The 23,338-nt window shown below is 36.5% G+C and overlaps 1 protein-coding gene and 1 pseudogene across 1 annotated transcript; one reads left to right on the forward strand and one right to left on the reverse strand.

The window, feature by feature from the left end:
• Positions 1-7,717: 7,717 nt before the first annotated feature.
• On the forward strand, positions 7,718-16,918 carry LOC132272817 (probable leucine-rich repeat receptor-like protein kinase At1g35710; annotated as a pseudogene).
• Positions 16,919-20,047: 3,129 nt separating this feature from the next.
• LOC132272818 (uncharacterized) lies at positions 20,048-21,240 on the reverse strand. Its single transcript, XM_059773901.1, has 2 exons — positions 21,120-21,240; positions 20,048-20,772 (listed from the first exon to the last, which is right to left on the reverse strand). Exons 1-2 carry the CDS (start codon positions 21,238-21,240, stop codon positions 20,048-20,050), a joined length of 846 nt encoding a protein of 281 aa, XP_059629884.1.
• Between the last annotated feature and the right edge of the window lie 2,098 nt (positions 21,241-23,338).

Raw genomic sequence — 23,338 nt, forward strand, 5'->3', positions numbered from 1 at the left:
GGGCTTATTTGTCATATTTTCGATCTTTTGCTTCCGCATCAGTTCTTGTTGAGTTCCACGACCTCATGGAAGGTCACTTTGACTTCTTAGAGTCTTGTTTTCTGTTTTCGCTTCCGCATTCGGATCCGTTATCGAATCATCCTTACGGTTCATCATAGGACACGCTGGCCTAAAAACCAGGGTCGTCACAAATCATGTGAAACATAATTCCCAATTTAATCACACATAGACATGTAAATAAATTAGAGAATTAATAGGAAGAATTAAACCATAGAAATCATAGAAATATACCAAGATTCATTAAATTCACAAGGTTAGAACATTAATCACAAGATATTTTTTCCTAAAAAGTACGAAAAAGATAAAGGTTTAGATTACAAACTTGGCGCTCATCCAAGCCCCAAAGAGAAGTCTATCCAATCATGGAAGAGGTAGATGTGATCTTGGAACCCTCAAGGGCAATCCCCAAACATGGCTCCATCTTCGTCCTCTTCTTCTTGTTAAATTCTAGAGAGAGAGTGTGTGTGTAGATGTTGAGATGTGTTCTTGGAGCCTCCACTCTTCTCTTTTCTTCTAACCCTAATCTCTAACTTTTTTAGAGAGAGAAAATAAAATTACAATGTAAAAATAAAATGATGAAAATCTCTCTATAAAATGGTTTAATTCCCTTTAAATACAAGGTCTTTTTCTTAGCCACTCAGTTAGAAATATAGCCCCAAAAATATCTAATCCCGCAACTTTTTGGTAGGTGGAGTTCGGGCGCGCGGGAATAAGACAGCTCGTTGCAAGCACATTTTCGATCGATCCAACTTTTGATCGATCTGGGTTCGATCGATCCAATTTTCTGTGATAGATCTCACTTGGCAGTTTTTTAACATTAGCCTCCTTTTGCTCCAAATCAGCCTCTTTTTGCTCCAAATTCTCACTAAGACTTAGTTTGACTCTAAAAAGGCCTTAAGAAACCATTTTTAGCTCGTTTTAACTTTATTGACCTAAAAAAGGAAATAACACGAAATTAGTCTAAAATGGAAAAATAAGATAGATAAAGGTCCTAGAATACTCAAGCTTAAGGGGTTTAAATGTGCATTTTTCAGTGCTCATCACACCCCCAAACTTAAATATTGCTAGTCCCTAACAACGAACTACAAAGTAAAGGAATGAAATGAACAACTAAACAACTATGAACTAGAAAGCGATAAATGGATAATGCCACTTTCGTATGGAGCATGATTGTATTTAGCGCATGCAATAAGCCTTTTAAACCCCTAGTGGAGGAGTGAAGTCTCGCGAGGGTTTCTAGAAATGATACCAACAAACATTAAGCTCATTCTCACAAAAGAGGCACCAATATTTCAAACAAGTATTGGGAGAAAACTACCTCAAGTATGTAATTTTTCAACCATTTCCAAGCAATCTCCCAAAATTTCAACACCAAGCAAGCAAATATGGTCCTCCACACATCAAGAAAATGATCATACAAATCAAAACAACACTAGAATCCTTTTTTAGTGGACCAGTATCAAGTATGTTGCTATCTAAACCAACTAAAGAAATGATCACATCCTTACCCTCAAACTAGCACACAAATCTAGTACCGGTCATCAAGACAAAGAGTGGACCTTTTATTAAAGCTTTATTGATCTAGGTGCGCTTATTCTATTCACTTGAAATTTTAAAAATTTTTTTTTTTTTTTTTTTTAACTATCCTAGAGGATCAAAGATGGAAGCATAGTGCAATGTGTTAATCTATTAAGCTTTCTAATAATCCATGAGGTCGAGCGTTAGGTCAATGACTCCCAAACCAAACGTCTTTAGGGCATTAGGTGTTAAAACACCTCTAAGGACTTACAAGCTCAAATCAACTAGGCTACAAATCAAAACAACCTCCATCTAATCATTTCCTACTTTTCACCTTTTGGGAGAAGTCCTCACCTTTTTATTACTTTTGCAATTTTTCTATCATTTTTCTTTTTCTTTTTCTTTTTCTTTTTTTTTTTTTAAAAAAAAAAACATTCAATTGTTAACCTAGAGTTTGGGCCCTCCACCTTTCGGTGCGAGAAATTCAGTGCTTGATGAGGCTAGAATCCCAGCTACTCAATGAAAAGGGATTGTTATCCACCTTTATCAAGAATGAAAGTTTTCAATGCACTACTAGCTCAATTGGGATATAACCAATTCAATAATCAACAAAGCATGTACCCCACAAATGAATGCTAATATGCGTCTGTGCTAGTGTAGAATCCTAGAATGAATCTCAAAATAATCACAAAATCAAGGTGATGTGGATCACAAATGCAAGCAAGATATCAATCATTTAAAAAATTTACTCCTAAATGGCATCCACAAGGCATACAAGGAGTATTAAACTCTCAAGCCAAACAATTTTTAAATTTTAAGCAATATAGTCCTCAAAAGATTAAAATTATCACTAACATGGATCCCAAATCTTAATCATGCAATTAAGTCTCAAACTTAAGCAGAATGCAACAAAGTCACCTTACCCCCAAACTTAAACCGCACATTATCCTCAATGTGCAATGAGAACAATGGAAAAGATGGAAATAGTATACCGTGGTGGGGAAAGCATGAAGCCCAGTAATGGTCCAATATGAAAAGGGTCTCCCCCAACTTGGAATCAGCAACTTATTTGAATAACCACACTAGCAAACTCACATCAAATATCAAATGGGATAAGAATAATCAAATCGGGCATTCTAAGGCAATATAACACAAGATAAAAGAGAGATATGAGATCAAGCCCAAGATAAAATAAGGAAATATACATGACTACACACAAGGGCACAATGGTGAAACAATTGTTTTTGTATTTTTCATTTAATAAAAGCAAGTATAAACAAAATGTAAGAAAAACAAAAAATAAAATGCATGAACAAAATACAAAAAGAAAAATAAAGAAGATAAAATGCAATGAAAGAATATGTACAATGCAAGAAATGAAAAACAAAAAGTAAGAAAGGATGTAAGAACAAAAAAATAAATAAAAATAAAATAAAAATAAAAATAAAAATGAAAATAAAAACTTTTTTTTTTATTTTTTTTTTATGGCATAACTAATATGTACACACAAACAATAAAATGCAATAAATAAAAATGCAATGAAATAAAGAATGCAAAAATTTATTTATTTATTTTTATTATTATTTTTTTTATTTTTTATTTTTTTATGAAAGTATGTATGATGAAACAAAATGCAAGAAAAATAAAGAAATAAGAACGAACATGAACATGTATGATACAAGAGATAAAAGACACAATATGTCATGTGGGTGCTAAGTTTAACGTCTCTAGCAAGACGGAATGCTACTTTGAAAAATTATTTTTTTTTGTTTTTTTTTTATTTTTTTATTTTTAGACAAAATAAGTATGTACATAAACAAAAATAAAAAGGCAAGTAAATAAAAATGCAAAAACTAAAGACGCAATGAAATAAATAATGCAAAGAGAGAATTATTTATTTTTTTTTTTCAATTTTTTTTTTTTCAAAAGAGAAAAGTAACTAAATAAAATAAAAGAAAATGACAAAAGTAAATGAAAATGAAAAATAAAATAAAATAAAAATAGAAAGAAGAAAAAGTCAAAAAGTCAAAGGGACAAAGCTGTGATCGATCTAAGGGTGATTGATTGAACTCGATCGATCCAAGATGTGAAAACATGCAGATAACTTCGAATGATACACAGAGATCTGAAATATGTAGAGATTCAAAAAATTCCTAAGTATAGAACTGAGATCGATCGAGAAATAATTGGATCGATCTGGAATAAAGTTCGCACGATACACAGAGAGCTGATTTCTGCAGAAAATTGATTGCAAAGAGGTTCGATCGATCGAATGGACACTTGTGATCGATCGAACTGGCACCAAATGCCTAATTTTGAGATGAAAGTGCAGAAAATCAAATGTTATGCCCCAATGATGGTAACAAGAATATAAATTGAAAAATAGATGAAAGAATGTACACAAGAACAAAAAATAAAAAGAAATGAGGGAGGAATAGAGTTTTGAAACTCTACGAATACTAGTGTTTAACGTCTCTAGCAAGACGTTGGGTCGACTCACTATTCGAACGAATCAAAAACCGGATATAAAATATCCTTATTAACCTTCTTTTCCATTTTCTCATTTAATGCCTCACTTACAGCAATGAAATCATCCTCCAAAAGAATGACTTGAAAAGAAATGAAAGAGATGATATTATTCCTTTCATTCACGGTCTTGAAAATGAAGTCAATAATGGGCTGTCTTGCCTCATTTTTGTGCTCTTGAAGTGTATTTAAAGAATCACTTCCTTTATGAATTGGCAAGTCAATGTCTTTCAAAGACTCGTTTGGAATATCAAGAAACACCTTCTCTTCATCCCTCTTCTCTTCCTCAAAAATCACCATCTCCTCACCTTCCAAGTTAGCTAAGGAGTCCATTAGAGAGTTTATTTCATTTTTAGAGCTTTCAAGGTCAAAACCACAATTTTTATACATTTCAAAAAGGCATGTCTCAAGAGGGTCATTAAAGATAATAGAAAGAAGGCTCTCTTTTACGAGTTCCTCCTCCTTCTCTCATTCCTCAAGTGCGGTTAACATCTCCTCACTCTCTAAAGTAGCAATGGCCGAGATAAAATCATGATCAAAATAAGGAAAGTCCTCATTAATCATGTTGTGCTCTATTGGATTAGCTACTAACTCACTTGTCACTTCCTCCTCTATAAAAGATAGAGTGCTAGGCATTAGCTCACTTGTATCATCCTCATCTTCACTCTCATCATCCTCATCTATATACATTGAAGTTCTTGCCATTTTTTCATTTGCCTCTTCCTCCTCCTCTTGACGAGAAAGAGTACTTGCAATTTGCTCAACTTGAGCTTCTAACTTGGCTAACATTTAGGAATGAGAATTAATAAGTGGAGTTTATGAAATATGTACATCAAGTAAAGCTAACACTTTTTTTTCAAATCCGGGTAAGTACCTAGAAGGTGGAGTTGGTTCATCATAAAATGGTGAGGGCGGGTAATAGTCATTAGGAAGATCAAAAGAGTGATCAAGTCTATAATAAGATGATGCATGTTGAAATGAATTGGACTCAATCTCATAAGGATTAAAATATGATGGAGGAGCATAAGGTGAAGGGAAGAAGTTCCCCCCCCAAACTTAGATCAAACAATTCCTCCATTCACAATTAAAATCCAAATGCAAGAAAATATTGGCCTCCACACGGGCCGATGCTTCGACAAAAATTTAAGCAATATAATGAGCTTCAACAAGGGCTATCACTAGCATGCAAAGAAGTATACAATTAAAATTCAAGAGTTCCAAGAATTGCTACAAAAGTCCTAAAGCAACTTCAAATTTTAATTTTAGCTTTAAGCTCCAATGATTGCTTCAAGTTCCAAAGAATGTCTTCCTTGTAGTCAAGTACCTAAATGACAAATAATATCAAGAATGAGAAACGAATATACAATGGAAAATAAAATAAAAATAGAAGCAATCAAATGAACACTATTATCTAGTTTAATTCTAACAAAACCGTTAATCCTCGGCAACGGCACCAAAATTTGATGAGCCCCTTCCTATGTGTTTAGAAAACAGACTTTTTAATGCGAGAGGTCGCTTCACAAGGTCAAAATATGATTGTGTTTTAAGAAGCCTTTCTAGTCAAATTTACATTTATAAAAACTACTACTACAACTAATGAAGTATAGCGAGTAGGGATCGTCCACAGAGATTATATGTGTTGGAATTTAACCTTGACTCTAATGCATCAATTGATTGTAATGAGAGATTGGTTGATTACTCTAAAAAATAATTAATTAAAATGCAAGTAAAATAAAACTAAGTTGAGATAGGGATTTAAGAGATGAGAAGTGAGGTCTTGGGGTCTATTAGAATTGCCACCAAGCTTGTTCACCAAACCACACACTTTCAACTAATTGGGGAAAACATTCTTGTGAGCAAAATGCGACTGCCAATTGCAATATTAAGCATGGACCATCAAATTCATGTATGAATCATCTACCTAACCAACAAATAAACTAAGTGTAGAACAACCCATCAATTCTAAGTATGACCCATCAAACTAATCACAATTGTAGCATACATCAATCTAGAGAATCAAGAAATTTGCAATAATAAGCCATGGAATATCAAATCAAGTACAGATTGTCTACCTACCTACAAGCATGAATTAAATTATAGAACAACCCATCAAGTATAAGAATAATCCATCAAATTAATTGACAAACTCATCTAATAAAACCATGTCTAGCCATCACTAGATTCTCAATTAACCACACATAGACATACAATTAATATGGAAAAACAAGCGTAGAGATCAATTCCAAAATAATCACACATAAGACAACATGTAATCATATAGAGAACCAATAGAAAGAATTAATCCACATGAATCATGTGAGATATAATTCCCAATTTAATCACACATAAACCTGCAAATAAATTAGAGCATTAATAGGAAGAATTAAACCATAGAAATCATAGAAATATACCAAGATTCATTAAATTCACAAGGATAGAACATTAATCATAAGATATTATTCCCTAAAAAGTATGAAAAAGATAGAGGTTTAGATTACAAACTTGGGGCTCATCCAAGCCCCAAGGAGAAGTCTAGCCAATCATGGAGGAGGTAGATATGATCTTGGAACCCTCAAGGGCAATCCCCAAACATGGCTCCATCTTCTTCCTCTTCTTCTTTGTTGAATTCTAGATAGAGAGAGTATGTAGATGTTAAGATGTGTTCTTGGAGCCTCCACTATTCTCTCTTCTTCTAACCCGAATCTCTAACTTTTCTAGAGAGAAAATAAAATTACAATGTAAAAATAAAATGATAAAAAGCTCTCTACAAAATGGTTCAATTCCCTTTAAATACAAGGTCCTTTTCTTAGCCACTCAGTTATAAATATAGCCCAAAAAATATATAATCCCACAACTTTTTGGTAGGTGGAGTACAAGCGCGCGGGAATAAGACAGCTCGTTGCTAGCACATTTTCAATCAATCCAACTTTTGATCGATCTGGTTCGATCGATCCAACTTTTAATCGATCTTGGTTCGATCGATACAACTTTCTGCGATAGATCTCACTTGGCAGTTTTTCAGCATTAGCCTCATTTTGCTCCAAATCAGCCTCTTTTTGCTCCAAATTCTCACCAAGACTTAGTTTGACTCCAAAAAGGCCTTAAGAAACCAATTTTAGCTCGTTTTAACTTTATTGACCTAAAAAAGGAAATAACACGAAATTAGTCTAAAACGAAAAAATAAGATAGATAAAGGTCCTAGAATACTCAAGCTTAAGGGGTTTAAATGCACACTTTTCAGCGCTCATCACCCAATCTCTAATTCTCTCCACTTGGGCTCCAAACACCAGCAGCAGCCCTTGCAATTGGTTTGGGATTCATTACAAAAAGGGTAATAGAAGTATCACCTACATACGCCTTTTAAGTGTTGGTTTAAGAGGACACTTCACTATCTCAACTTCTCATGCTTTTCCCATCTCCGTAGCATTGATCTTCATAACAATTCACTATACGGGACGATCCTTAACCACATCACTAGCCTTTCCAAGCTCACCTATCTTGACTTGTCTAATAATTCTCTCTCTGGAGGAATTCCATATGAGATAGGAAACTGATGTCGCTCAGTGTAATGTCACTCGAGACGAACAACCTCGTAGGTCTAATCCCTGCTACAATGTGCAACTTGACCAACTTGACACTTCTATATCTTGATAACAACAAACTTTCACGACCCATCCCTCAAGAAATTGGAATGTTGAGGTCTCTTGTCGATTTTCAGTTGCACAGGAAAAACATCTTAGGTCTAATCCTTTGTTTTATAAAGAATTTGGTCAACTTAACCACTCTGTATCTTAATAACAACAAACTTTCAGGACCCATCCCTCAAGAAATTGGAATGTTGAGGTCTCTTGTTGATCTCGTGTTGTCAATGAACAACTTCTCAGGTCCAATCCCTTGTTCTATAAAGAATTTGGTTAATTTAACCACTTTGTATCTTGATAACAACAACCTTTCAGGACCCATCCCTCAATAAATTGGAATGTTGAGGTCTCTTGTCGATCTCCAGTTGTACAAAAACAACTTCTCAAGTCCAATCCCTTGTTCTATAAAAAATTTGGTCAACTTAATCACTCTGTATCTTAATAACAACAAACTTTCAGGACCTATCCCTCAAGAAATTGGAATGTTGAGGTCTCTTGTAGATCTTCAGTGGAATAACTTCTTAAGTCCAATCCCTTATTCTATAAAGAATTTGATCAGCTTAACCACTTTGTATCTTGATAACAACAAACTTTCAGGACCCATCCCTCAAGAAATTGGAATGTTGAGGTCTCTTGTCGATCTTGTGTTATCAATGAACAACTTCTTAGGTCCAATCCCCCAAGAAATTGGAATGTTGAGGTTTCTTGTCGATCTCGATTTGTCCGAGAACAACTTCTCAGGTTCAATACCTGCTTTGATAAAGAACTTGGTCAACTTAACCACTCTGCATCTTTTTTCCATCCAACTTTCATGATCCATCCCTCAAGAAATTGGAATGTTGAGGTCTCTTGTCAATCTCGAGTTGTCTAAGAATAACTTCTCAGGTTCAATACCTACTTCGATAACGATCTTGGTCAATTTAACCACTAAATATCTTTTTTCCAACAAACTTTCAGGATCTATCCCTCAAGAAATTGGAATGTTAGGGTCTCTTGTTGATCTCGAGTTATCCGAGAACAACTTCTCAGGTTCAATACCTGCTTCAATAAAGAACTTGGTCAACTTAACCACTCTCTTTTTACCAACAAACTTTCAAGACCCATCCCTCACGAAATTGGAATGTTGAGGTCTCTTGTCGATCTCGATTTGTCCGAGAACAACTTCTCAGGTTCAATACCTACTTCGATAAAGAACTTGGTTAATTGAACCACTTTGTATCTTTTTTTCAACATACTTTCAAGATCCATCCTTTAAGAAATTGGAATGTTGAGGTCTCTTATCGATCTCGATTTGTACAAGAACAACTTCTCAGTCCAATACCTGCTTCTATCAATAACTTGGTCAACTTAACCGCTCTGCATCTGTTTTCCAACAAACTTTCAAGACCCATCCCTTAAGAAATTGGAATGTTGAGGTCTCTTGTCAATCTTGAGTTATCCAAAAACAACTTCTCAGGTTCAATACCTACTTCGGTAAAGAACTTGGTCAACTTAACCACTCAGTATCTTTAACCAACAAACTTTCAGCATCCATCCCTTAAGAAATTAGAATGTTGAGGTCTCTTATCGATCTCGATTTGTCCTATAACAACTTCTCAAGTTCAATACCTGCTTTAATAAAGAACTTGGTCAACTTAACCTTTTTGCATCTTTTTCCCAACAAACTTTTAGGATCCATCCCTCAAGAAATTGGAATGTTGAGGTCTTTTTTCGATCTCGAGTTGTTTGGTAACAACTTCTTAGCTGCAATCCCTACTTCGATAGGGAATTTACAAAACTTAACCGTGTTGTACCATCACGAAAATCAACTCTCTAGGTCCATTCCATCCACTATTGGGAACTTGACCAAGCTCTTTGACTTGGGTTTGTTCGAAAATCTATTATCTGGCTCTATACCAATAGAGTTTAATAATCTTACCCATTTACAAAGCTTGCAGTTGAGTAGGAACGAGCTTACTGACCATTTACCATATAACATATGCTGTGGTGGATCACTTGTAAATTTCACTGCATTTGGCAACCATCTCACATGTTTAATCCCTAACAGTTTGAAGAGTTGCACTAGCTTATTCAGAGTTAGGCTTGAAAGAGACCAACTTTCTGGAAATATGTCAAAAGATTTTGGCATATATCCAAAATTAGATTATATTAATTTGAGTGATAATAAAATGTATGGTGAACTTTCTCATAAATGGGCCAGTACCACAATCTAACAAGCCTAAAAGTGTCCAACAACAATATTTCTGGTCAGATACTACTTGAATTGGGAAATGAGACTCAGCCTTGTATACTTCACATCTATTCAAATCGTCTCGACGGAAAAATTCCAAAGAGTTTAGGAAGGTTAACCTCATTAATAAACCTTGATTTAAGCAACAATAGACTTTCAGGCAGCATCCTTTGGAAATTGGTGGGTTATCATACTTGGAACGTCTTAATGTGGTAACAAATAATCTATAGGGCTTAATTCTGGAACTATTAGGAGAGTGCGTGAAACTATTGTATTTGAATTTGGGTAAAAATATTCTTACTGAAGGTATTCCTTTTCGCATAGGCAATTTACACTCTCTTGAAAACCTTAATGTCAGCCACAATTTACTAAAATGGAAAATACTAGCCCAACTTAGACAAATGGATAAGTTAGAAGCATTGAATCTCTCCCACAATAAGCTTTCTAGATCCATTCCAATGACTTTTGAAGGTATGTTAACTTTAACTTCTGTTGATATATCATACAATCAGTTGCAGGGTCCTGTTTCAAAAAATAAAGCCTTCCAAGCGGCTCCGTTAAATGCATTCACATATAATAAAGGTTTGTGCAGCAATGCCACTGGTTTGAAGGCTTGCGCCACCACAATGAGTAATGAAGAGAATGGCAACAAACTAGTGATTTTGATTATAGTTCCTCTTTTAGGAATTTTATTTCTTTCATTCCTGGTTATTGGGATTTTCTATCTTCTTTACTCGAAAGTGGGCAATGTAGGAAATGAGCTAAGAAGAGAAAACAATGAGAATTTATTTACAATAGGGAGCTATGATGGAAAACTAGTGTATCAAAACATCATTGAAGTAACAGAGGACTTCATCTCTAATCATTGCATTGGGGTAGGAGGATCAGCAAGTGTTTATAAAGCTTAGTTGCCGAGTGGTCTAATTGTTGCTGTGAAAAAACTTCATACCCCTGAAGAAGATGGTGGATGGGCTACTGATCAAAATGGTTTTACAAGTGAAATCCGAACATTTACAGAAATACATCATCGGAATATTGTGAGGCTTTACGGTTTTTATTCGCACCCACAACACTCATTTTTTGTTTACGAGTTCTTGGAAGGGGGAAGTTTGCAAAAGATCTTGAGCAGTGGATTAAGAGAGCGAATGTGGTAAAAGATGTGGCAGATGCTTTGTGTCACATTGATCATGATTATTCGCCTCCTATAGTTGATGGGGACATATCAAACAAAAAGGTTTTGTTAGATTCTGAATATGTGGCTCACATTTTTGACTTTGGCAGTACTAGCCTTCTAAATCCTAACTCTTCCAATTGGACTTCATTCGCGGGGACCTTTGGGTATGCTGCTCCAGGTAATTTTGCTTATTACATTATTTTAAATGATTTTGGTCCAATTGTTGTTCTATAAAACACGCTTATTACATTATTTTAAATGATTTTGGTCCAATTGTTCTATAAAATACCTCTTTCAATCTTAATGGAATACTCTAATTACACAATATACTAGAAGCTCTTCTTCATTTAACCCTTCTTACCTTGATATATGATTAACATCATCTCCAATTTCTCGTTCATAAAAGATAATTTAGCTTAAATAGCGAAAATGTCCAATTTTTTGTACCTCTTGATCCTCACATATTTGTGTTCTATAATTATGTTGAACAATGATTGTTTAAAATAAAAATTATATTGTCATATTTCTCTTTTACTTTTCTTGTCCTTTATTCATTGCTTTGCAAAGCTTGCTTATACAATGGAAGTGAATGAGAAATGTGATGTTTATATCTTTGGAGTCCTGACACTGGAAATGATTATGGGAAATCATCGAGGCGAGCACATCTCCTCTCTATCATTATCATCATCGCCACCGACATTGTTTGTCCCAGATATACTCTTGAAGGATATGTTGCATTAATGTCTTTCACCTCCAACGGAAAATGTAGCAGACGAAATAGTTTTTATTACCAAGCTAGCTTTCACATGCTTTCATGTCAGTCCCTAATCTTGGCCAACAATGGGAAAAATCTCCACAAAGCTATCGAAATGAAGGCCAACTTTGCAAAATCCATTCCACGTGATTGCCATAGGACAACTACTTGATATTGGATGTTTAGCTTCCTGAGCATTTTTACATATTCTAAGTTTTTATCTAAATAGAATTTGCAAGAATAGTAGATCCCCTCCTTCAATGGTGTTTGATTCCATCTTCAAAATTGTGAGATATCGCTCTGCAGAAAAGCTCACTGGATTGTTGCAGATTGGAATTTCGGGCGTGCCAGAACCACTTGTATGGTTCGATTGTAAATAGTCAACTATAGTCTCTTTGGAAGATTGACTTTTAGACGATGCAAGGTTAAAAAGAACAGTGATACTCCTTTTAGAGTTCAAGAATTGCCTTAGTTAAAAGGACTTTTAATTGAATAAATTATAGTAACGTTTAGAGAATAGAAAAAAAGAGAAACAGATATTGAAAGAAATATTAAAAAAGAAAGAAAGAGAAATAGATAGAGCGAGAGATTGAGAGATAAATAGATAGAGAGAAAGAAGAAATAGCAAAGATGCTATTCTAGGAAAGAGCTCGAGAAAGCAAACAAATAAATTAAAGGATTCTGAGGGTGCTGGACCTCTATCACAGCATGCCACTTTGTTTATTTATAGGAAAATACGTAAACCAACTTCCTAAATACAAGCATTCTAATTGTATTACAACTCTATAATACAACTGAAAAATAAATTCAAACTAAACATTCCTAGATAAACACTAATTCAAAAATCAAGTAAACACATAAATCTTATCCAACAAAAAGTCCAAAAATATTCCACCCGATCAGTAGCGCCCTTGTGTAACTTTATTCTTGTATAAAATCTGCTATGTCATTCAGACCAATTCCATCGGCTGCTCTTTCAAACATAATCCATGCAAAACCCAAACTTCCTCTAATCTGTATTATAGCTATCCCAATTGTAGTCCAAGTCTATTGTTCACCAGGCTTTATATTCTTAGCCCATATAATCCGTATACCAAATTGAATTCTTCTTACCAGCCCAATCTCTTACCATGTCACTGTTCTTTTCACCTGTAGCCCACATATAAATCCTTATCCTAATCATCATCTATAGCCCAAACACTACCCATGGCCCAAATACCAAAATGGGTGTCAATCCTGCCCCCCAATTTTGGTAGCTATTTTAACCTTCCGGCTTCTAAAATTTAAATACACCCATTGCATCATAACATTGTATACACCATATAATCTCTTTATTTGTATCAAGAATGAAGTTCCCAAAAAATGCCGATCACACTAACCCATCTTATCAACCATTAATTGGGCTATAACAACGTTTTCATTTCCCAACTAAAACACGGCTCTTCCTGCATTTGCACAAAGCTTTGCACTTCTAACATAACTCTTTCTTCCCAAAATCTTTCTTCACTTGAAAACCTCTGCAAGTAAATCATTTATGTTTGTAACCATGGCCTCAAAAAACCATAAACAAAGCGATTTGAATCTAGAAACCCCTTTTCCAGAAGCTACCTCACATACCCAAATGACAAAGTCTGTGATCAAAACCCTAGCCCAAGCCGAACTGGATACCACAACGTTGATCGATATCACAAAAAACGCTAAGGAATTAGGTCCAGCCTTTCTCAATCGATTCCCTTCTATGTTGTCTTCAATTTATCCATTAGCCAAAAATCATCTCCCTTTTTCAAAACCTCTCTATCTTACAGCGGAAGAAGAAAAACCTGCCCTCTCTGTCAGAAATTGGCATCCACCAATGCTCCAATGGAACGATTGGGTGGATCATGTATCAGCAACGAAAGGAGAGCAGTGGAAAATGATGGGTATTTTTTATCTCATCCAACTCAGTAAGATTCCTTTTACCTTTGATCGAGCATTATTTTTTGCTTCTTTGCACTTCTGGTCACCCACAACCAATTCACTACACTTGCACTATGGTATAATGGCCCCTACATTAAGAGATGTCTATTTTCTAATGGGTTTGAAACCTGGAGGAGATAAAATCAATTATCTCCTCCAAGATGAAGAAACCTCTTTTATTTTCCAGAGCAAAAAGGGTCTAAGCCCTACGTGCAGTTACATGGCCCATTCTTAAAGGAAATGTTAGGGGAAGATGGGGCTGAAGTAGATGGGCAGGAACACATAGGTTTTTTACTATTGTGGTTGTGTAAGTATTTGTTGTGTGCCCCTGCTATCCAATCACTAAAGACCTTACCCAGTTGGCCATTGCATTATCCAAAGGAAAACCCATGGCCTTAGCCCCATTCCTTTTAGCTTCCTTGTATAGAGGTTAATCCGATCTCATTACTTCTAATTTTTTAAGATCTGGAGGTGTAACGACCCACTCCACCACATGGTATGATATTGTCTGCTTTGGGCCTGAGCCCGCACGGTTTTGCTCTTAGGCTTCACCCCAAAAGGCCTCATACCAATTAGAGATGACATACTTACATATAAGCACTTCCCCCTTCCTCTACCCAGGCGATGTGGGACTGTGCACCCGTAGCTCGCCAGTGTGGTAGCCTGACAGTGTCTCTCGCACCCCACGGCACACCCGCACACAAGGTCATCACAATCCACCCCCCTTGGAGGCTCGACGTCCCCGTCAGCACACTTCCGGCTGGGTCAGGCTCTGATACTATTTGTAACGACCCACTCCACCATATGGTATGATATTGTCCGCTTTGGGCCTGAGCCCGCACAGTTTTGCTCTTGGGCTTCACCCCAAAAGGCCACATACTAATTAGAGATGACACACTTACATATAAGCACTTCACATTTCCTCTATCCAGGCGATGTGGGACTGTGCACCCATAGCTCGCCAGTGTGGTAGCCTGACAGTGTCTCTCGCACCCGCCTATGGCACACCCGCACATAAGGTCATCACAATATCATACCATGTGGTGGAGTGGGTTATTACAAGAGGCCCACTTTGGCTCTATCAATTCTGGCTGCATGCGTATTTTCCTGAATTAGCTCCCCCCATTCGGCTTTTTACTAATGATCATTTATTGTCATTTGGGTATGCCAAAGTAAAGCCCAAAGATCACTCCTTCAATGACTGTTTTCAGTTTTTCTATCATCAGTGTAAGATCAGGACTCAATCCCAATTCTTTCTTTTTCAAAATACCGGCTAGCTCCCTCTTGGTTATTTCCTCCTACTGCTGAGTCCTCGGCAGAACAAATTGAACTTCACAACACTTCTTGGGGCCATTTCTTAATTGCTAGGGATATTCCCTATAACACCGATACTCCTCACCTTGCCAAGAGCTGAACTGGGGTAAAATTTTACAACCCAGCTCAACTAGCCCGGCAATTTGGATTGACCCAAATAATCCCAGTGCCGCCCCACTTTTCTTATAAAAAAAATTATCATCGGCGGGTCAAGCTTTCAAACAGTGAACATATTTAAGATGTAACCAATCGATTTACTCAGTGCCTTCAAGAATTTCAGTATAAATCCTTTTTTGAAGAACCACATACTGATCCAAGTTTCGAGGATTGGTGGGCATCATACATCAATTCTACAAGGACTGTAGATTCTAGCCAACTCGTGTGTGCTCTTCTTGGCTCCTACAAATTCATTTCCCTCAATTTTCAAGGTGTAGATTCCATTAAACCCATTGTTCTCACTGCCGCTCCTAAACTAAAGAATGTAACAGATAAAACACCGATAAAGAATGTAGACCAGATCTCGCTCTCGGCAGAGTAAGTTTTACATCTTTGTTCTTTTCACACAAACTTGTAGTTTATTTATATGCTTACTAACATAACTTTAAGCACAGATTCTAATATACCAGAGAAATTAATACCCACCAAGTCTGAAGAAACCCAATGTGATCCTTACATCCCTATTCAAAATATACCACCATTGTCGGCTACTCCAGTAAGTTAACTAGACTTCCTCTCTATTTTACTGAATTTATATATATATAAATTCTAACACCTTACCCCAGGAATCAAAGAAGAGAAAGAATGTCAAAACAGTGGGAAGAGAACCTGCGAAGAAACAAAGGGCAAAAAGGAACTTTGTGTTGATTGATGATGATGATGATGAAGTTAATGAAGATGAAGTTATGTCCAAGAAAAAGAAACTTGCCACTGGCACTCCCAAGGTAAATTTCCTTAATTCCGGATTTCCTCTACATTATGTTTTTGTTCAAGTAATATAACTGAATCGGCATTATTTTCAAAAAATTCCAATCTCTCCAAAACAAAAGGTAAGATAAGAAATTGCTATGGACAATGTTGAAGAAGAAGAAAAACTTGAAATGTCAAGAGAACAAAAACAAGGGCCCCTTGAACAAATAATTTCACTAGCTTCTTCTCAACACCTTGCTACAACTTCAATGAATGAGCAAATTGGAGATTCTGAAGAAGTAAGTTGTTATTTTTATAACCTGTTCCTGTAAACTTGTAATTACTGAGACTGACCCAAAATATTTCAGGTACAGAAAGACTCAGCTACTCCTACCATTCCTGCCAGCATCAACCCAAGTTCTCAATTTGCAACCCTAAACTCTTTATTCGATTCTGTATTTGACTTACCAGATCCTGAACCTCCTGTCATCCCAGCTGAACAAACTTATGAAATTCCTTTGGAAGTAACAAAAGCTGTCCAAATATTATCTCAAATGGTGCAACAGGATTTGTCTTCAATCCCTTCCTTCAAAGAAGAACTAACCGTGACTTTTTTCTTCCTCAGTAGTTACCCAGGATTTTCCTTGAATGACCAATCCTTTTTTAAAGGTTTCCAACTTCAAGTCCTTTCCATGATCACTTCCTATGTTGAAACAACTCAAACTATCAACCATTGTGCTGTTCAAAGCCAGGAAAAAGAATTATTTTTTCAGTCTTTAAAACGTGGAAGAGAACTTCATCTGTTATTGAAGAAAGAAGTTGCCGATCTGGGTGTGTGATACCCCTCGATTCTAGAGCCACGGGTGATCAAGTCCGAGCACAGATCCAAGGAATACCAAACAAATAATATGTAAAACGAACACGGAATACAAATCTGAATTTAAAAAGAAATAAATAATATAGCTGAAAAGAAATCTAATTACAAAATCCTCAAAGGTTATTATTGTAAAACCAAAAATCCAAAACCTCCATTTATTTACAACTCGGGAATCCATCTGATGGACCCCTAATAAAATCCTAAACCGAAGAGAAAAGAACTGAAACAAGTCCAAACTAAATAAAGAAAGTAATCCAACATAATCGGAGGAGTGAATGTCTGTATCTGCTCTGTACATCCAAGCTCTAACCCTAGAACTGACGAACACCTGAAAAAATAAGAGAGTGGGTCAGGCCCATATGTAAGTCATATTCTACTACAATCCATACATGAACCCGATACGCAGATACATCTTAGATAGACTCAACAATATCTAGAGTAGTCCATATATGTATATAATACACACTATAGGACGCTCACTAGTCCAATAGGTCTGTCTCAGCCTGAGTAGAGATACCATGCAAATCGCATATTACGTGGTCATGTATACCTAGACCTACCAAGGAATAGCAACTACTGTCCAGCTATCCATCCTAGGCGATATACGTACCCTAACCATGGTCTTGAGACTCAAGCTCATACCATAGTACCATAACATAAATATATAAAGTCCGTTCCAAGTGTGTCATTCAAAAGGTTTATTGACCTGACACCTAGTTATAAGTAGGACTTAACTTTTGTAGTTAATCCATCTTATTTCAATATAGGTAAGACTTTAGTGTTTGAACTAATCCATCCCCAATATAGGTAGGTCTCAGTGTTTTGAACTGAGACGTCCCTATTATACCACCGTCCTATACCAGTGCATAGACATCCATATAAGTAGGACTTAACGTTTTATAGTTAATCCAACTCATTCCAAAATAGGTAGGATTTAGTGTTTTACTAATCCATCCCTAGTATGCCACCGTCTCATACCAGTGCATACAGTCCTCCAATCCACATAGTTGATGCTCTAAATATCATGCTCCAACTATTTAAACTACTAAAATAAATCATAGCATTCCAATCCTCCACAACAGCCGATAAATCAATACAATTATACCAATTTAAATATCAATTAAATCCAAACTAAGTATAGTTAAAGAAAATTAATTCAGCATACTTATAACACTGTAAAAATATATGATTATATATAATTAGAATATATATAAATAAATAAATAAACCTTGCCAAGTTCTAATAAATAAAACTAACAAGACAGTGTGCAAGCTACCAATTTTCTATTGGTTTTTCTTACTCTATTCTTCAATCCAATTATGAATTTATATTTTTACATCACAATATCAGTCTAATACAATCCTAAGCACCACTTAACACAGTTTAAACGAAGTGCAAACACCCTGTATAGCCCAAACAAGCCCCTAAAATCAATTATGTAATATATAAGGAGAGAGCAGGCTCTTTAAAAATTTAGAGCCTGGTCAAAACCACTTAGAGCCAGCTCTAATTCACTTAGAGCCTGCTCTAAATCACTTAGAGCCGGCTCCAACTCTTTGGGAGCTGGCTCTAAGGGTTTTGGGAGCCTGCTCTCCCTCCCTTAGCAGCCATTGTCCGTTTTCCTTTTGTCTTCTTCGACTCCGGTGAGTTTCCAGCCCTCTGTACTGTATTAAATTCTTCTTCCAATATTCAATTAACATTCCAGACTACTTACAAGGCATCCATATGCCTTATTAATCTCAAAGAGCAAAGCTTAAACGCATAAACAGAAAAAGAAACAACTAACAAAGACTTACAAAATTTTGTATATCAGTTTCATTCAACGAGATTAATTATCAGTCAAGCATACATAAAAGATTGTTTAAGTATTCATTAAACTCATGGAGTCCATCTAAACATACACAGAACATAGATTCATTGGAAAGAATAGAACAGAAACCTGCCTTTGAATTTTAGTTTGAAACTCTAAACTGTCATCTTTGAATTTTCTAACGAGAGTCCCGACTATTGTTCCCCCTCTGTTGCTCTTGGTTTCACCTACGAACAATCTCTCCTTCCTCCTTCTTGGTCCAACCTTGGTATAGACCAAAACCTAGCCCTCCTCTCTTTACTTCCTCTGTTTCTCTCAGTACCTCTTTGTATCTCTGTTCTACAGAATTTACATTTATTTTTCTAAAACCCTAGACCATAGTACTGCGTATATTTATAGGTGAAAACAATAACCCTAGTTCATGTGCAATTAGAGACTAAGCCCCAAGTCCAATCCTAGTCGGCCCATCCGTGTTGTCTAAAAGAAGATAAACCCTAATATTTAACATTGAAATTGTTTCTAATTTAATTCAAATACACACACGAGGAATGCAAATAAAAAAATAATAATTTAATGAAACCACTTTCAAAGTAAAAATAAAACATTTAATGCATTTAACAAAAATAAAAGAATAAAACATTTAAGGAAAATAAAATAAATCTTGCAATTTATTCCATTTTCTTTAAATAACCCAAATATCAAATTATAAATCCAATAATAAATTAAATTCAAATAAACCAAATAATAAATGCAAACCAGCAATTAAACAAACAAAATTACCAAAAAACCAACCAACAATACAATAAAATAACTATATAAAATACTGAGACTATCATTTTAAAATTAGGGGTATTATAGGATGCCAGAGAGAAAAAAACTCCAAGCCGAACTAGCTCAGCTTCAACAAGATAAATCCCAGCTCGGCAACAAAGTGGCAGTTTTGAAGAAACAAGCAAAAATGAATGCACCCAAGTTTAAAGCACTACATGCTCAAATGCCAAAGTTGGAACAGTCCTAGAAACAAGCAGAAATGAAGTTCAACCAAACCCAATATCATGGGCAAGTCTCAAAACCAAATTTGAAGAGTTTTATCAAAATTTCAAGCAACCTTGAACATTTTATGGTCTTATGAACAATTTGCTATCACTGGTCTGTAATATGGTTATTGAACAACTTGCTATGGCTGTGTTTAACTTAATTTGATAACATCTTTATTTAACTGAGCACTTATGGCACCAAAACAACTTACATAAAATCAAATGAACACAATCCAAGCTGTTTTTATTTAGTAGAGGTTTTCTTTTCCTCCATAAGTTCAAAAATAGTTGGATTATATTTCTTTAAGTACCTTCCATTTTTCGGTCTCTCATGAATTTCACCATCTAGATCCTTCAATTTGTAAGCTCCTTCATGCAACACTTGGTGAACCACAAATGGTCCCTTCCATGTAGGTGACCATTTTCCATAAGTTCTATCTACATTTCCAGTTGGAAGAATTGTTTGCCAAACTATATCACCCTCTGCAAATGACTTAAACTTGATCCTTTTATTGTAAGCCTTCATTACTTTTGCCTTATGGACTATAAGGTGGTCTAAAGCAAGTTTTTGAACCTCATCCAAGTCTTCCAACTTGGCAAGCATAGCTTCATTGTAATCGGCAGGTATTAGATTATGTTGCAAAGCTATCCTTACCGATTTCACATTTAACTCCATCGGCAACACAGCATCATAGCCAAATGTTAGCCAATAAGGAGTTATTCCTGTACTTGTCCTTTTTGAGTTTCTATAAGCCCATAAAGCCTCTGAAAGGGTTTCATACCAGCGTCTCGGCTTATCCTTTATCATTTTCTCAATAATTTCAATTACAACTTTATTTGAAGCTTCTGCTTGGCCATTCACTTGAGCATAGTATGGTGTTGAAGTTAACATTTTTACCTGTATATTGCGGCCGAGTTGTAACACTTCTCCCACTCGAAACACAGACCCATTATCGGCAACAATTGTTTCTGGTAAACCAAATTGGTGAAAAATGTGTTACTCCAAAAACTGTATCACAGTGTTGTGAGTTACTAAGATATATTCCTCGACTTCTACCCATTTAGTAAAATAATCGGTAGCTAAAATAATCCAATGATGACCCTTTGATGAAGGAGGATTAATCTTGCCGAATCCATAGCCCAACCTTTAAAAGGCCATGGTTTGACTAATAACTGCATCTCTATTGCTGGAACCCACTACAGTGGGCTATGCTTTTGACAATATGTACAACCTTTTGCATATGTCATACAATCTTTTCTCATTCCAGGCCAATAATATCTATACCGACGTATCAACCATCTCATTTTTATGCTACCTTGGTAAGCTCCACATATTCCTTCGTGTACCTCAGTCATAATCTTTAAACCTTCAAATTTGCTAATACATTGAAATAGTAAACCATCTTCAACCGATCTTCTATAAAGATCTCCATCCATAAGTATATAATTGACTGCACTTCTTTTTATTTTTCGATCGGCTTCTGGAGTTGGAGTTGTAAGAATAAGATGTAAGGAACTCGTCAATCATCATCATCTAACTTGGCCACATCAGTAGCAAAGACTTCTTCTATAACTTGATTTCTTGTTTCAGCCAATGGAAGAGATCGGCGTGTGATTTTCATTATCCTTTCCTTCATACCACTTGGCACCCTGATTCCTAAAGCAGTTTGTGCTAAATCATTAGTTATTTTATTCATAGCCCTTGGTCTATATTCCAAAGTCACGTTGTGAAATTGGTTAACCAACTGGGTTGCCAATGAATGGAATGGCCTTAATTGCCAATTTAAACATCTAAAGTCTTCTGAGATTTGATTAATCACCAAACTTAAATCCCCTATAATGTGGATATCTTTGACAGCCATCTTCAATAGAATTTCCAAGCCGATAATCAACGCTTCAGACTCGGCTTGATTATTTGAGCACCTAAAATTCAAAAAGAAGGAAAACGAAATTTGGTTCCCGGATGGGGATATTATTGCTATACCAACTCCTGAGCCTTCATTGGTACTCGATCCATCGAACATTAAAGTCCAAGGGGTCATGAATATGGCTACCGAGTCAAGTTCATTAAATACTTGTGATTCGATTTCAGATGAGGGATGATCGGCTAGAAAATCTGCCAATGCTCTTCCCTTAATCGCTTTTTGTGGTACATAGGCAAAGTTGAACTCCATTAGTGCTAGGGTCCATTTGCATATCCGTCCTGTGATTAGTGGCCTTAATAGCATATACTTTATAAGATCTGTTTGACAAACAATATAAACCAACACAGGCAGCATATATATTTTTAATTTCATTACTGTAAAATACAAAGCCAAACACAATTTCTCAATCGGCATATATCTACACTCAACTGGGGTTAAAACTCAGCTTAGATAGTATATTGCTTGTTCACTTCCTGCTTCGTTCTCTTGTGCCAGCATACCTCCGATGCATTCTTCAGCAGCCGATAAATATAATTTCATCGGCCACTTTTTCCTCGCGCGACATCATCACAGGAGGACTCGACAAGTATTTCTTAATCTGGTCAAATGCCTTCTGATGTGTCTTATCCCATTTGAATTCTTCCATCGGCTTCTGTAACGACCCACTCCACCACATAGTATGATATTGTCTGCTTTGGGCCTGAGCCCGCACGGTTTTGCTCTTGGGCTTTATCCCAAAAGGTCTCATACCAATTGAAGATGACACACTTACATGTAAGCACTTCACCTTTCCTTTACCCAGGCGATATGGGACTGTGCACCCGTAGCTCTCCAGTGTGGTAGCCTGTCAGTGTCTCTCGCACCTGCCCACGGCACACCCGCCCACAAGGTTATCACAATCCACCCCCCTTGGAACCCGACGTCCTCGCTGGCACACTTCCGGCTGGGTCAGGCTCTGATACCATTTGTAATGACCCACTCCACCATATAGTATGATATTATCCGCTTTGGGCTTGAGCCCGTACGATTTTACTCTTGGGCTTCACCCCAAAAGGCCTCATGCCAATTGGAGTGACACACCTACATATAAGCACTTCACCTTTCCTCTACCTAGGCGATGTGGGACTATACACCAGTAGCTCGCCAGTGTGGTAACCTGACAATGTCTCTCGCACCCACCCACGGCATACCCATCCACAGGGTCATCACAATCCACCCCCCTTGGAGGCCCTACGTCCCCGTCGGCACACTTCCAGCTGGGTCAAGCTCTGATACCATTTGTAACAACCCACTCCACCACATAGTATGATATTGTCCGCTTTGGGCCTGAGCCTGCACGGTTTTGCTCTTGGGTTTTACCCCAAAAGGTCTCATACCAATTGGAGATGACACACTTATATATAAACACTTCACCTTTCCTCTACCCAGGCAATGTGGGACTGTGCACCCATAGCTCACCAATATGGTAGCCTATCAGTGTGTGCATTGTTATGACCTTATGGGCGGGTACGAGAGATACTGTCAAGCTACCACACTGGTGAGCTATGGGTACACAAGTCCCACATTGCTGGGGTAGAGGAAAGGTGAAGTGCTTATATGTAAGTGTGTCA

The sequence above is a fragment of the Cornus florida genome, unplaced genomic scaffold (assembly GCF_030987335.1).
Source record: "Cornus florida cultivar Cherokee Brave unplaced genomic scaffold, ASM3098733v1 CherokeeBrave_3.0.0_Hap2_Chr09, whole genome shotgun sequence".
NCBI lineage: Eukaryota > Viridiplantae > Streptophyta > Magnoliopsida > Cornales > Cornaceae > Cornus > Cornus florida.

Excerpts from the sequence above, each read along its gene's own strand:
- LOC132272818 (XM_059773901.1), bottom strand. The coding sequence starts at position 21,240 with ATGGATGGAGATCTTTATAGAAGATCGGTTGAAGATGGTTTACTATTT. Across the intron at positions 20,773-21,119 it reads AATATGTGGAGCTTACCAAG|AAACAATTGTTGCCGATAAT; the intron begins GTAGCATAAAAA and ends TTGGTTTACCAG.